This window comes from Hyla sarda, chromosome 9 (genome assembly GCF_029499605.1).
Source record: "Hyla sarda isolate aHylSar1 chromosome 9, aHylSar1.hap1, whole genome shotgun sequence".
Classification (NCBI taxonomy): Eukaryota; Metazoa; Chordata; class Amphibia; order Anura; family Hylidae; genus Hyla; species Hyla sarda.
Genome location: NC_079197.1, coordinates 23401675 through 23414797, shown reverse-complemented (window position 1 = coordinate 23414797; position 13123 = coordinate 23401675). Strand labels below are relative to the sequence as shown.

The following is a 13123-nucleotide window of genomic DNA, read 5'->3' as shown; positions in this document are numbered from 1 at the left end:
AGATCTGAAGTGATTTTTAGAAAAAAAGTGGCTTTCTTGAACACTTGTCTTTTTACTTAGTGGTTATTGATTAATAATGTGCGCTTTTTATTAAAAAAAAAAAAAAAAAAATTGGGGTGAATTTTTGCATAATACCCTCAAATAAACCACAAATGTAAATATGCCCAGACCTGGCTTGTAAAATTGGCTTTAGTAGGCTTTAAATTTTGCACAGCGGGTTAAAAAGTTACGGATTTTTGTGCAGTGGAGGAACCATACAAAGTGGTGTACTGAAGTGTTATTTAAAAAAAATGTGTACTATTGTCGAATTTATCCCATGCTGTGCGACCATTTCATAAATCTGGTATATGTACACATTGCCACCACACAGAAAAAAGGGGAAGAAAAAGAGTTCACCAGCACCTACATTGTTAAATTCCCCCCAAAGTTTTTTGAATAGATGCTTGAAAATTGGTCACAGTACCCGTTAGTTGTTTTGTTTGTTGTATTGTACTGTACAGTGACCCTCCGACCTACGATGGCCCCGACATACGATCATTTCAACATACGATGGCCTCTCAGAGGCAGCATCAACATACGATGCTTTTTTATGTCGGGACCATCGCATAAACGGCTATCCGGCAGCGCAGACTGCTTCAGCTGCCACTGGATAGCCGTTTATGGTGCCCCGTGTGGTCCGCTGACGATCACTTACCTGTCCTCGGGGCTCCGGCGCGTCCTCTTCGGGATCCCCTGCATCGTCGGCGCTCTCCATCGTCGTAATCACGTCGCTGGGCACGCCGTCCCGTCATCCAATAGGAGCGGCGTACATAGCGATATGATGGCGACGGAGAGCGAGGATGCCGGGGAAGCAGAGGCCTTGCCGGAGCGTCGGGGACACCCCAGGGACGTGGCGACAACGATGGAGGGCGACATCCAGGGCAGCGGTGATGAGCGGTGATGGTCCGGAGCGGCGGGGACACGTGAGTATAACCTCCAATACCAGTGGTCTTCAACCTGCGGACCTCCAGATGTTGCAAAACTACAACTCCCAGCATGCCCGGACAGCCGTTGGCTGTCCGGGCATTCTGGGTGTTGTAGTTTTGCAACATCTGGAGGTCCGCAGGTTGAAGACCACTGTCCTATACTTTACATTGCACAGATCCCTCAACATACGATGGTTTCAACAAACGATGGTCCATTTGGAACGGATTACCATCGTATGTTGAGGGACCACTGTACTTTTGTTTTGCTAGTGGAGATGTATGCAGTTCAATTAGGATATACTCTACTGATGAAGGACCCGTACTCACTGTTACTGGTATTACGATTCCCTATCGCAGGGTGTAATATAAAGATGATTTTCATGTGTAAGCTACACAGCGCTAACTCCTGGGGCAGAAGCTCCGAAAGACTTTCCATAAGAGTCCTTGCTAAGCTGGTGCCTGTACTGGCTAGACAATTCTCCCTATCGAAGTAGGAACAGGATAGTAGAGATGAATACCCCTTCAGAGTGGACTGGAGACAGTCTTTGTAAACCTCCTGAAATGCCACATGGTGCTGTGATCACCATGACTGACCCAAAGCTGACTCAGATTTGACTTTAGCAAATAAGATTAAGATTCTCTGGTAGGGCCAGGGCTTGGTTAACTTGCTTCACAGCAGGTTTTACTTGAAGGAAACACTGGACTAGACTTAAACCATCTCTCCTCTCATGGCCTTGCTCACTAGCCTGAGCTACACTAGACTGAATTGGTGTTATGATTCGGCAGGCTGGAGGTGGATCCTCTGTCTCAGAGAGGGATTGGCGTGGACAGTACCGGTGGAACGGTTCTAAGTTGCTACTGGTATTCACCAGAGCCCGCCTCAAAGCGGGATGGTCTTGCTGCGGCGGTAGCAACCAGGTCGCATCCACCGGTAACGGCTCAACCTCTCTGACTGCTGAGACAGGCGCGGTACAAAAGGACAAGGCAAGAGCAAGGTCGGACGTAGCAGAAGGTCAGGGCAGGCAGCAAGGGTCGTAGTCGGGGGCAACAGCAGAAGGTCTGGAACACAGGCTTGGGACATACACAAAACGCTTTCTCTGGCACAAGGAAACAAGATCCGGCAAGGAAGGGAAGGGGAAGTGAGGTTATATAAGCAGGGAGCAGGTGGAAGCTAATTAGACTAATTGGATTCATTGGTGCACTGGCCCTTTAAATCTTAGAGAGCTGGCGCGCGCGCCCTAGAGAGCGGAGCCGCGTGCGCCAGAACGTGACAGCCGGGGACCAGGACAGGTAAGTGACTTGGGATGCAATTCGCGAGCGAGCGCCTCCCACTATGCGAATCGCATCCTCGTCGTCAGTGTCAGTGCAGTGCTCCCGGTCAGCGGGTCTGACCGGGGCGCTGCAGAGAGGAGAACGCCGCGAGCGCTCCGGGGAGGAGCAGGGACCCGGAGCGCTCGGCGTAACAATTGGTCTGATTCCAGCCCTCTGGGGAGAGAGGGTTGGACTTGGGAGGTTCCTTTTCCAGAAGTTTACAGTAAAAACTAGTCTAAGGGAAGGTAATGTGACCAAATTTCCATGCATTCTGTACATATAATCACCAATGGTGGCAGTAAAGAGGAACATATCAACTCTTGCACTACCTAAATACCACAGTGTATGTAAAAATGACAGTGGGAAAGAAAATGACAAGTTATACATATTAAACTTACAATACCCAGATAAAAAGAAACTCCGACAACCTTATAGACATTAGCAGCTGGGGGATGGTACCAGGGCACTGCATTCCCATAGATCATTCTGCTGCTCACTTATACATTGGTAAAGCTGAAGAAATGACAGGGGCTTCATCCAGTTAACATTGTATGTTTTTCTTATTTCCGATAGGTCAAAAATGAGGAGTCCACAAGCTCCTCCAGCTTCACGTGACATCATCAAAAAATTCTCCGACAAACCCAAAAGAACTTCTGAACCCCTGAAAGCCGACCACTCCTTAGTGGGAGAGCATATGTAAGTTGGTATATGGAAAGTCATGTATTTTTTGCTGTACTGTTCAGTCTAGATGTAATACGTTTTCTTTGTATTTGGCTACGATTTTCCTGTATACTTTCTGTATCAGATCTTTGTTGTTTTCTAGATCCCTGCTTGGTATCATCCAATATGATCCTTCATAGTTTGCTCACAAGGAATATAAATCTGCCCTGGTTACATCATGGACACATAGGTGTCCAACTAGCTTTAATAAGACTGGGTTCACACTGTATTTGTAGCATACATTTAGCATGTACATCTGGAAAGCCACTTACTGCTTTTGAGCATTAGTTGGTTGTTTTTTTTACATATTATTTAATGGTATTTTATTTGTCTATTAGGCTATTACCTGCCTATGAGCTTAGACTCTTTTTAGTCAGTCTCAGTAAAACACATGCTTCATCTAGTCATTTTAACAATGTAAAATATGGCTTATTTGACAGTACACCGATTGTCCAAAGAGAAGACAACCCTGTGACTAAGTACCTGAAGAGCTCGATAAACTTCAATGAGAAGATACCAAAAGGACCGTCAAGGGCTCGAGTGCATTTTGAGGATGAATCAGCAGAAGATGCAGAGTTTCGATACCAGGAAAGACTTCTTCTGGAGAGATTACAGGCGACTAAAATGAGAACAAATATCTCACCAAGTCCTCAGATGAACTATACAGAAAGGACTGCCAAGTCCGAATCTCCCGAGAGATCTTCTTCACCATTGAAGGAAGGGGAAAAGTCAAAAATCACAGATCACCAGACCATCACCCATCCATATAGACGTCAACCATTCCCACCACATGTAGCCAAGAAAGTGTTAATTGAAATACCCAGAGGTGGTCTTCCCAGCAGGCGTGTACCTCAAATAAGGGCATCCCCTGCAATGAAGGACCTCACTAACAAACAGGTATCTCCTCGAAATGCGACTTCTCTTGATGGAATTACAATGAACTTCCCAAACACCAGCCACGAATGGAGGGAACAATCCCAAAGTGTCACAGCAATGAAAGACGAGGAAAGAGGGAACCATAGTCTATCATCACTAGAAACCCTAGGCAGTGGAACCACAGAAGGTAATTTACAGGGACTGCCTTAGGGTTGCGTGATCTGTGCAGAGCATGGCGTAAATAGTCTGCCCCTACTATAAGGGGCACCACAGATGGCCTGGATGCTAATTTGATTTGTATAGCAGTATGATTTGGACATTCCATGCTGTTATTAGATTGCATTGTATTTATGGGGCTCATATATGGTTACTGTATGCAGGGATGTGCACACATAGACTCAAAAGGGGTCTTGAGCCCCTGCCATTTTAATGAACCTGCCCTATAATGTCCTCACTTATTGGGACCTTCATGGGGTGATGCGGGTCCCGTTCAGCTGATTTTAGCTTTACCTTAGGAATTGTGTTGTGTTAACATATGTAAGGTTTTTACAAACATTTATGGACATTTATCAACGGGTTTAGTCAGGTTTTCTTTACTATAATTGTCGCAAAATATGTCGCAACTGCGACTACGCGATTTTTCGTGCGACATTTTGACTGGAAAGCGAGAAAAGCAAGTTTTCCTAAAATTTACTATGTAGTAAGAATTTTAAAATGGACTACGGGTAGTCAGGTATTTATTAACTGCGACAGTCGCAACTGCGCAAAAAAAGTCGCAACAGCGTTAAAAATTTACTAAATTTACTCCAGCTCAAACATGGAGCAGAAAAAGCTACTACCAAAGTAAAAAAGGAAAAATTGCTTACGTGAAAGAAAATTATCAACAGGCTGAAAGCAGTTGATAAATAAGTCGCACATAAGCAAAAGAAAAGTAAGGAAAAAATTACAAAAAAAAAGAATACATAAGCAAACATTGATAAATGTCCCTCATTGTTTTTAAATAAGTGCCCTTTTTCTACTTGAGCCCTGGGCCCCCAAAATGTCTGTGCACGTCCCTGACTGTATGTAATGCTAGCGACAGCTATCTCTCCCCGATTTCTTCATTCACGTGCAGGTGTATTAAAAAAAAAAAAGAAAGCAAGGGGAAGCTATTTCCAGACACCTCTGGTGCCAACTTTTCTTCCCAAGAATAAATGGATTGGGAGCGACATCGATCGGCCATCGGTGAGAGTTGGAGGTTCCTATGCACATTAGGTGATTGTCCGGTCCTGATGAAATCCCTGGGTTTGGAGGACATTTATCTTTTGTGTATGGCCAGATTAATGTTAGCAGCGAGCACTGTATGGTGGTATTTATTTTATAAGGCTCTGCTACTTCAGCACTGTACATTGTTTTTGCAGTGTATGGAGGTGGTAACACTGTATAACACTGTTATTTTGGCCACTGTATGACAGAATTATTTGGTCAATGCTATTTGGGTTCCATATAAGACAGTGTGCCACCTACAATTAGTCACCACTGGTTATTTGGGCACTGTGTGAAAGTACATCATATGGATGAATGGCAGGAAAAGGGACCTCACTGGTTTCCTATTAGCAGGGTCTTCACATTTTGAACACCTTAGGTCTGATGTTGGCTTTATTGGTCTTATTCCAATTTCATATTGACTCTGTGGGTCTTTTCTACACTCTAGTTGTAGGTTTCTCATATTTCTGTGATATCTTGGCCCCATAAAATTGACTCTTTCTCAACTTTAAGAACTCATAGGGGGAGATTTATCAATAGCTGCCCAGATTGCTTCTTTCATTGTTCAGAGGCCTTTTCAAAAGGTTGGTTGCTATGGGCAACTCAGCAAAATTTCCTCTGGACAGGTTGTGATAAATCCCCCATAATGTTAAGTTATATGGAAATGGCCCAGTGTCTTCTGGTTGGTTGGCTAAGCCTCCCTTAAAGGGATACTCCGCCCCTAGACATCTTATCCCCTATCCTTTGGATAGGGGATAAGATGTCTGATCGCAGAGGTCACGCTGCTGGGGACCCCCGCGATCTCGGCTGTGGCACCCCAGACATCCGGTGCATGGAGCTCCATGCCGGATGACTGGCGATGCGGGGCAGAGCCTGTTGACGTCACGGCCATGCTCCCTCAATGCAACTCTATCGGAGGGGGCATGACAGCCATCACGCCCCCTCCCATAGACTTGCACTGAGGGGGCGTGGCTGTGACATTACGAGCAGGCAAGGACGTGACACCATGAGCCTCAGGCGCTGCACCCGACGCTCTAAACGAATGCCGGGTGCAGCAGGGAGATATCCTATCCTTTGGGGCAACCTACCCCAACTCAGTCCACCTCCTTTTTATACTGGCAATACTGCCTTTATTTATTCAGTTCCTTCCTAATGTAAGGCCATGTTGTGGAGAAACCAGAAGTCCTGTCCACCTTCGAGAAAGCATAAAGACAAATACTAAAAGCCTAATAGGATTATACAACTTCCAAAACTGAAGGGCTTGCTGGTTTGATCCTTGAATAAAAAAAAATAAAAAAAAATAAAAAAAATAAATATATTACATATATATATATACCAATAAAATGAAATTACAGTAACAATTTTTTTTATTTAGTTTCTTCTGAAGTCACAATAATGAAACTGGAATGGGAAGACTCAAATTCCTCTATCGGCAGTGGAAATCCATCAAGATCCTCATCTGAAAACCGTGACCTCAATCTGGACCATACCTTACAGAATAAAGGTGTTTCATTCATTCATTCATTCATTCATTCATTCATTCATTCATTCATTGTGTTTGCAATTATGGTAAAAGCACTTAAATGGGCACTGTCAAATCCAAAAACTTATTTTTGTTTTTACTGATGAAAATTAAAGACCTTTTGTAATGTGGTTGTTTAAATTTTTTTAAATATTTAATAAAGAAAACAACTCCTGAAAATCCCACCACTAAGGGTCCCCACCACAAGGGAGGGACACGCTCCCTTCCCCTGAGAGAATTTCTAACACTGTGAGCTAATGAAAAGAGGGATTCTTATAATAAATATAGGTGATATAGGCCTAAAAATTTGATGTACATGGTCAGGATTAGGTACTGAGTAACATATTATTATTTATTTTTTTGACAGGTACCCTTTAAGTGTGGCAAGTACTAGCATCCAAGCCAAACATTGTCCACATTGGCCCTGATTTACTAAGAGTGGAGTGTAGTTTTCTTTGTGGGTTTTAATTCCCTATCATTTTTTTCCACGGTATTTACTAATGTTTCCCGACATTTCGCTTTTTTTTCACATGCTCTGATCTGTAGGGTTTTCCTCAGCTCAAATCCACTACATTTTTTGTGGAAACCTTAGTAAATATTTAGGGTTTTTAAAAAAATTTCAGGGACATGCCCCTTTTCAGCGGCTACACCCACTTTCCCGATGGCCACGTACCCTTTTTTGGGTATTCTCAGTAAAATGGAGAGTTAGTCGGGTTCGTTTCAATTCTGGCGCAGACAGAATTTCTGACGCAATGCGCCAGATACATGAGCGCAGCCCGACAAAACTTGTCGGGTTTACAATTGGATGGTACAAGAAATAGGAAGAGAAATATTTTGATGATGTTGGTTTATGCCTTTACATGTCTTTGTCTTCTCCTCCGAGAAGAGCTGTGAAGTCCATACTATAGGACCAAAACACCTGCACATGGTAGAGCCTATCCCTGATGAAACACCTTGGTACTGCACCTTCATTTCACAAGCAGATAAGAGAGGAAGACATAGGTTATAAGGATGTAGGGGGACAAACAGGACCCCAAAAAGTTACTGCATTATAACCCAATGAACTTCATGTCTTATCTGTTGATGTTTTTGTTCCTTCTTTGTACAGTTTGTACTGCATTATGAATATAATAGGTATTGTTTATTTTTCATAAGGTGCAAAAATCTCCTTCTACAGTAAAATGAGGAGCAGCCTTCGTATAAAGAAGAAGCTAAATTCGGAAGACAAAAGCAGCAGTCGTCATTCAGATTTCATCCCTAAGAGTCCTAAGGATATAGAACCAGACCAAAGGTCTTATAAATCTGTAGAAGCTGTCAGGTAAGACCATTACCTTCTCATCTATAAGTCAGTGGAAGGTGGGGGAAGACATAATGGCCCTCATTTACTTAGAAAATCGGGTTGTAAGTCTATCTTGCTTTCTTACCCGACTGCTTTTTTTCCCCTGGTATTTATTATTATGTCGCATCCTGTTTGTCGCACGTGGGTTTTGTTGGTTTTGGTTTCCAACTCCTCTGAGTTTTTGGGAAAAAATCCACAACAATTCAACAAATTCGGGTTGGAAACCTTTATAAGTACGTGGGAAAGCTCAGAAATGTTGGGTTACGGCCCTTTTTCGGGTTTGGGAGAATCCACATCGGGTCCGTCGGGAAAAAATGTTGCATCGTGTCGCAGACTGGCGCACGATGTCTGTGACATGTCGCAGACTAAGATGCGGCAAAAAACCCAGACAAAACAAGTCGGGTTTAGAATAGTAAATGAGGGCCAATGTGTGTCTAGTACAGGTCTTTCCAACCAGGGTGCCTCCAGCTGTTGCAAAACTACAATTCCCAGCATGTTTCAAGGGTCCTTCATCACTACTTCCTCATGGGCCCCACAGTAACTGCCAGGATGGTGGCCCTTCTGGACTAACAAGACCGGCCCACCATGAAACGGCCTAGTAGCTACTTTTTCTAATAGAGAGATGTACAACTGTAAGGGCCATGATCTTAGTCCAGTATTCCCCAACCATGGTGCCTCCAGCTGTTGCAAACTACAACTCCCAGCAATGCCCAGACAGCCTTCGGCTGGCAGAACTTATACGTCCTTTTCCCAAAGACAACTTCTGGACATGATGCTGAGCACGTGCACTCAACTTCTTTGGTAAACATCATAAAGTTGGACAACCACTTTGTCCTACCTCAGTATTTTCCAACCAGGGTGCCTCCAGCTGTTGCAAAATTAAACTCCCAAATTAAAATCCTTTTCCCAAAGACAACCTCTGGATATGATGCTGAGCACTAGCACTCAACTTCTTTGGTTAACATCATGTAGTTGGTCAACCACTTTGTCCTACCTCAGTGTTTTCCAACCAGGGTGCTTCTAGCTGTTGCAAAACTACAACTCCTAGCCGAAGGCTGTCCGGGCATGCTGGGAGTTGTAGTTTTGCAACAGCTGAAGACACACTGGTCTAATAGGTACTCTAACCTGGGGGTTGGGAAACACTGTCTTAGTCTCTAGTCTCCTGGGCATGCTGGGAGTTGTAGTTTTGCAAAAACTAGAGACACACTGTGTGGAAAACACTGGTCTAGTAGGTACTCCCAGACCCAAATTTATCAGTCTGACAGAGGCCAAAAACTGGTGTCATTTACCCATAGCGATCCTGCCCTGTCCTCACTTCTTGGACTTTGTCCCAGCCTGTGCTTCAGCTGGGACAAAGATGATGCTGCAGCCGGACAGGATTATGTTCTGGATGGTATGGGGACCTCTAGTGGTCTTCTTTTTATGAACAATGATTTCTATAAGAAGATTCTTATGAAGTATATTAGAAACGTGAATGTTTTGCCAAGATGTACAACATATAAAAAGTTTTTGATTCTGACAGCGCCCATTTAAGTCCTGTGGAGAGGGGATATTTAGTTTTTGCTGGAGTACTGCTTTAACAATTCACTGATCATTTGCTGTGTAATATATTCCACTCCTATATATATATATATATTCCATATATATCATTTGCTGTGTAATATATTCCACAGGTACCAATGTTACGAGGCAGGTAATGTTATTTAATTCACCAATTCTTAATGTTATGGCTTATCGGTGTATATTATTTTCAGACGCACAATGATTTACATTACATTGCATAACATCCCAGAGAATTTTAATGAATACCTTTATACTCAATGCTGTATGCCTGTCTTATAATCCAGAATACTTGTCTGATCTCATAGATACTGGTTTTAGGGTAGGGTCACATGTGCCGTATTTTGCTCGGTATTGACTTCATTGGATTGGAAAATACGCAGCAGCAAATACGCAGCAAAATACATCACGTGACCCTACCCTTAAATGGGCACTGTCATTAAAACTAATTTTTGCGATTGCACTCCTTATGGTAAATAAAAAATCTTTCAAATGTACTTTGGGCTTAAAAAAGCTGCCACTAGGTGTCTCCTTACTTGTCCACAGCACATTCCCCCCCCCCTCCCCCATCTCTTGCACAGACTTTGCACTCCTACTGGCCTGGCAGAAGTCCAAAACCAGGAAATGCAGTCTGGAGTGCTGAGGGGGGGTGTGTGTGCAGCCTTAGCCAATCATAGCTCATCTCAATCTGAGCTGCTCTGGGTTGTGTGTAGCAGAGTGAGGGAGGAAGTTCTCCCCTGTATGGCTTCAGATAATGTCACACCTGCTGGGGAACACCCCTTCCCAGTCTGTGAATTTGACTGAGACTGAGCAGACAATACAGAGCAAAATCAAGGTAGAAAACTAACAAATAATAAAAATAAAGACAGTGGTGGTTTATCATGATGGGGCAGTGACCTGGGAAGATTTTAAAATTTAACAAGATCATGAGATGTACTCTTTAAAGGATTTTCCTATAATGTTAGTAGCCAGTTCCCAGCACCTGGTGCAAAATCTGTAACCATACATTACTTTTCAGTGCTGTGTCCTATAATGTTACTGAGGTCATTGAGTCCTTTCATGAACCAGGACCATGAACTATTTTTCTCCAGATCCTACAAGCTAGTAGCGCACATGGAGTTGTTTTGTTGTGCGCCACGGTAGTGTGATACGAGGTGTATGGGGCAGATGTTGTAGCCCAGGGGCAGATGGAGTTTACCCCTAAATAACATTCGCGACGCCAGGGCGTGGTTATGCCAAGAACCACCTGAACGGTAGCACTGCTAGTCCTAGTTAGGCAGGGCAAATAAGAGTCCAAGGCCAGGTCAGGGTTAACGGTAGCTTTACTGAGGTAGACAGATGGTAATAATCTTTACAGCTAGGCCAGGGTCCCAGAGAGATGATCGGTAATACAGGGGACCTCGCAGCTTGCTAGGACTTGCAGTGACTTTGACAGACTTTAGGACAGCCACAATGACCATAATAGACTTGACTTGACTGAAGATAGTGACAGCAGACAGAGATGACTTGACTTACTGACTTGTGGCTGCAATTCAGGCTTGAGGCCTCCAGATGAGCTGGACACTGACCCTGAGACGTCTGGACTGGACTTGACATCAGCAGAAAGTGAATCATAAGAGAGCGATTGTAGCTCCTCCTCCTCTTATAAAGGGGGCTGTGCAAGGAGCCCATAGGCTAGCTGCGGGTCATCTGGTCACCTGGTGCTCTCTGGGTAACAAAACATGTGACTTTAACATGTGACAACCATTATCATGTGACTAACAACCATGTAACCATATCAAAGGTCCTTTACACATAATATACAACTAATTACATTATGGGGGTACACTGCAGGTGAGCCCTGGGGACGTGCAGGGACTCAAGCTGATAGGACTGTCCTGTACTGGGACATCACAATAGCAAGATGAAGGACGCTCTCCGCAGAAAACTGCAGAGTATATTCCATGACCTCATATAAGAGACATATTTGAGGTTGATTCTTCCTTCCCTCCCTCAATTCAGAGCTTTAAGAGGCTTTAAAAATGTGATTATGTGAAGTTAACCATATTCTTCCATAGCGCCAGAGAGGTCTAATAAGCTCAGTATGAGGGTTTAAGCAGCTCCCACCGAAAACACATACATTGTGTCGGTGGCTTTCTGTATCATTTTCCGCAGTGGAATATATCCCCGTAATATGATTCATGATACTGAGGGATTTGGCTGATTCTCGTACTGTTTCCCCACATAAATTCAGCATCACAGATTCAGCTCATGTCTGCTCCTTCCCTTGCAGAGGAATCCATGGAAAATCTAGTCCTCATGGCGCAGCGATTCGCAGATTCCCCAACCAGATTGCAGCAGATGACGGTGGACCCCGTTTTCTTGGCGCGAGTAGGACGAAGAAGGATTTTGGGGAGGATGTAGAGATGCAGGGTCCAGACCCAACCTCTCCATTAAAGGTGACATTGTGCAGTGAATGCTCCTTTCTCTTACACACAATCTAACCCAGTGGTCTCAAACTGTGGCCCTCCAGATGTTGCAAAACTTCAACTCCCAGCATGCCCGGACAGCCGTTGGCTGTCCGGGCATGCTGGGAGTTGAAGTTTTGCAACATCTGGAGGGCCACAGTTTGAGACCACTGATCTAACCACACTATCCCAGGACTAGAAAACCTAATACTTGTTGCCCACCCCAAGCCTTGTAGGAGATAAAGGTGGCACACCCATCTGGTCTTTTGATCTTAAAGGGGTTATCCAGGAAAAAACTTTTTTTTATATATCAACTGGCTCCAGAAAGTTAAACAGATTTGTAAATTACTTCTATTAAAAAATCTTAATCTTTTCAGTACTTATGAGCTTCTGAAGTTAAGGTTGTTCTTTTCTGTCTAAGTGCTCTCTGATGACACGTGTCTCGGGAACCGCCCAGTTTAGAAGACGTTTGCTATGGGGATTTGCTTCTAAACTGGGCGGTTCCTGAGACACGTGTCATCAGAGAGCACTTAGACAGAAAAGAAAAACCTTAACTTCAGAGGCTCATAAGTACTGAAAGGATTAAGATTTTTTAATAGAAGTAATTTACAAATCTGTTTAACTTTCTGAAGCCAGTTGATATATATAAAAAAGTTTTTCCTGGATAACCCCCTTAATTTGTTTGCTAAAACTTCTTAAAGGGGTACTCCGGTGAATTTTTTAATTTTTTAAATCAACTGGTACCAGAAAGTTAAACAGATTTGTAAATTACTTCTATTTAAAAATTTTAATCCTTCCAGTACTAATCAGATGCTGTATGGTCCACAGGAAGTTCTTTTCTTTTAAAATTTATTTTCTTTCTGACCACAGTGCTCTCTGCTGACACCTCTGTCCATATCAGGAACTGTCCAGAGCAGGGGAGGTTTGCTATGGGGATTTGCTCCTGCTCTTGACAGTTCCTGAAATTGACAGAGGTGTCAGAAGAGAGCACTGTGGTCAGACTGAAAAGAAATTCAAAAAGTAAATTACTATCCCGTGGAGCATACAGCAGCTGATAAGTACTGGAAGGGTTAAGATTTTTAAATAGAAGTAATTTACAAATCTGTTTAACGTCTGGGCACCAGTTGATTTAAAATAA

At 43.5% G+C, this 13123-nt stretch overlaps 1 protein-coding gene across 1 annotated transcript in view; it reads left to right on the top strand.

The window, feature by feature from the left end:
- The window catches only part of LOC130291884 (uncharacterized), an 88442-nt gene that overhangs the window by 24231 nt on the left and 51088 nt on the right, over positions 1-13123 (top strand). The window contains exons 5-9 of the mRNA XM_056541317.1: positions 2850-2972; positions 3437-4059; positions 6493-6621; positions 7795-7957; positions 11811-11976. Of these exons, the coding sequence (XP_056397292.1) occupies positions 2850-2972; positions 3437-4059; positions 6493-6621; positions 7795-7957; positions 11811-11976 (1204 nt within the window). The remainder of the gene's footprint in view (positions 1-2849; positions 2973-3436; positions 4060-6492; positions 6622-7794; positions 7958-11810; positions 11977-13123) is intronic.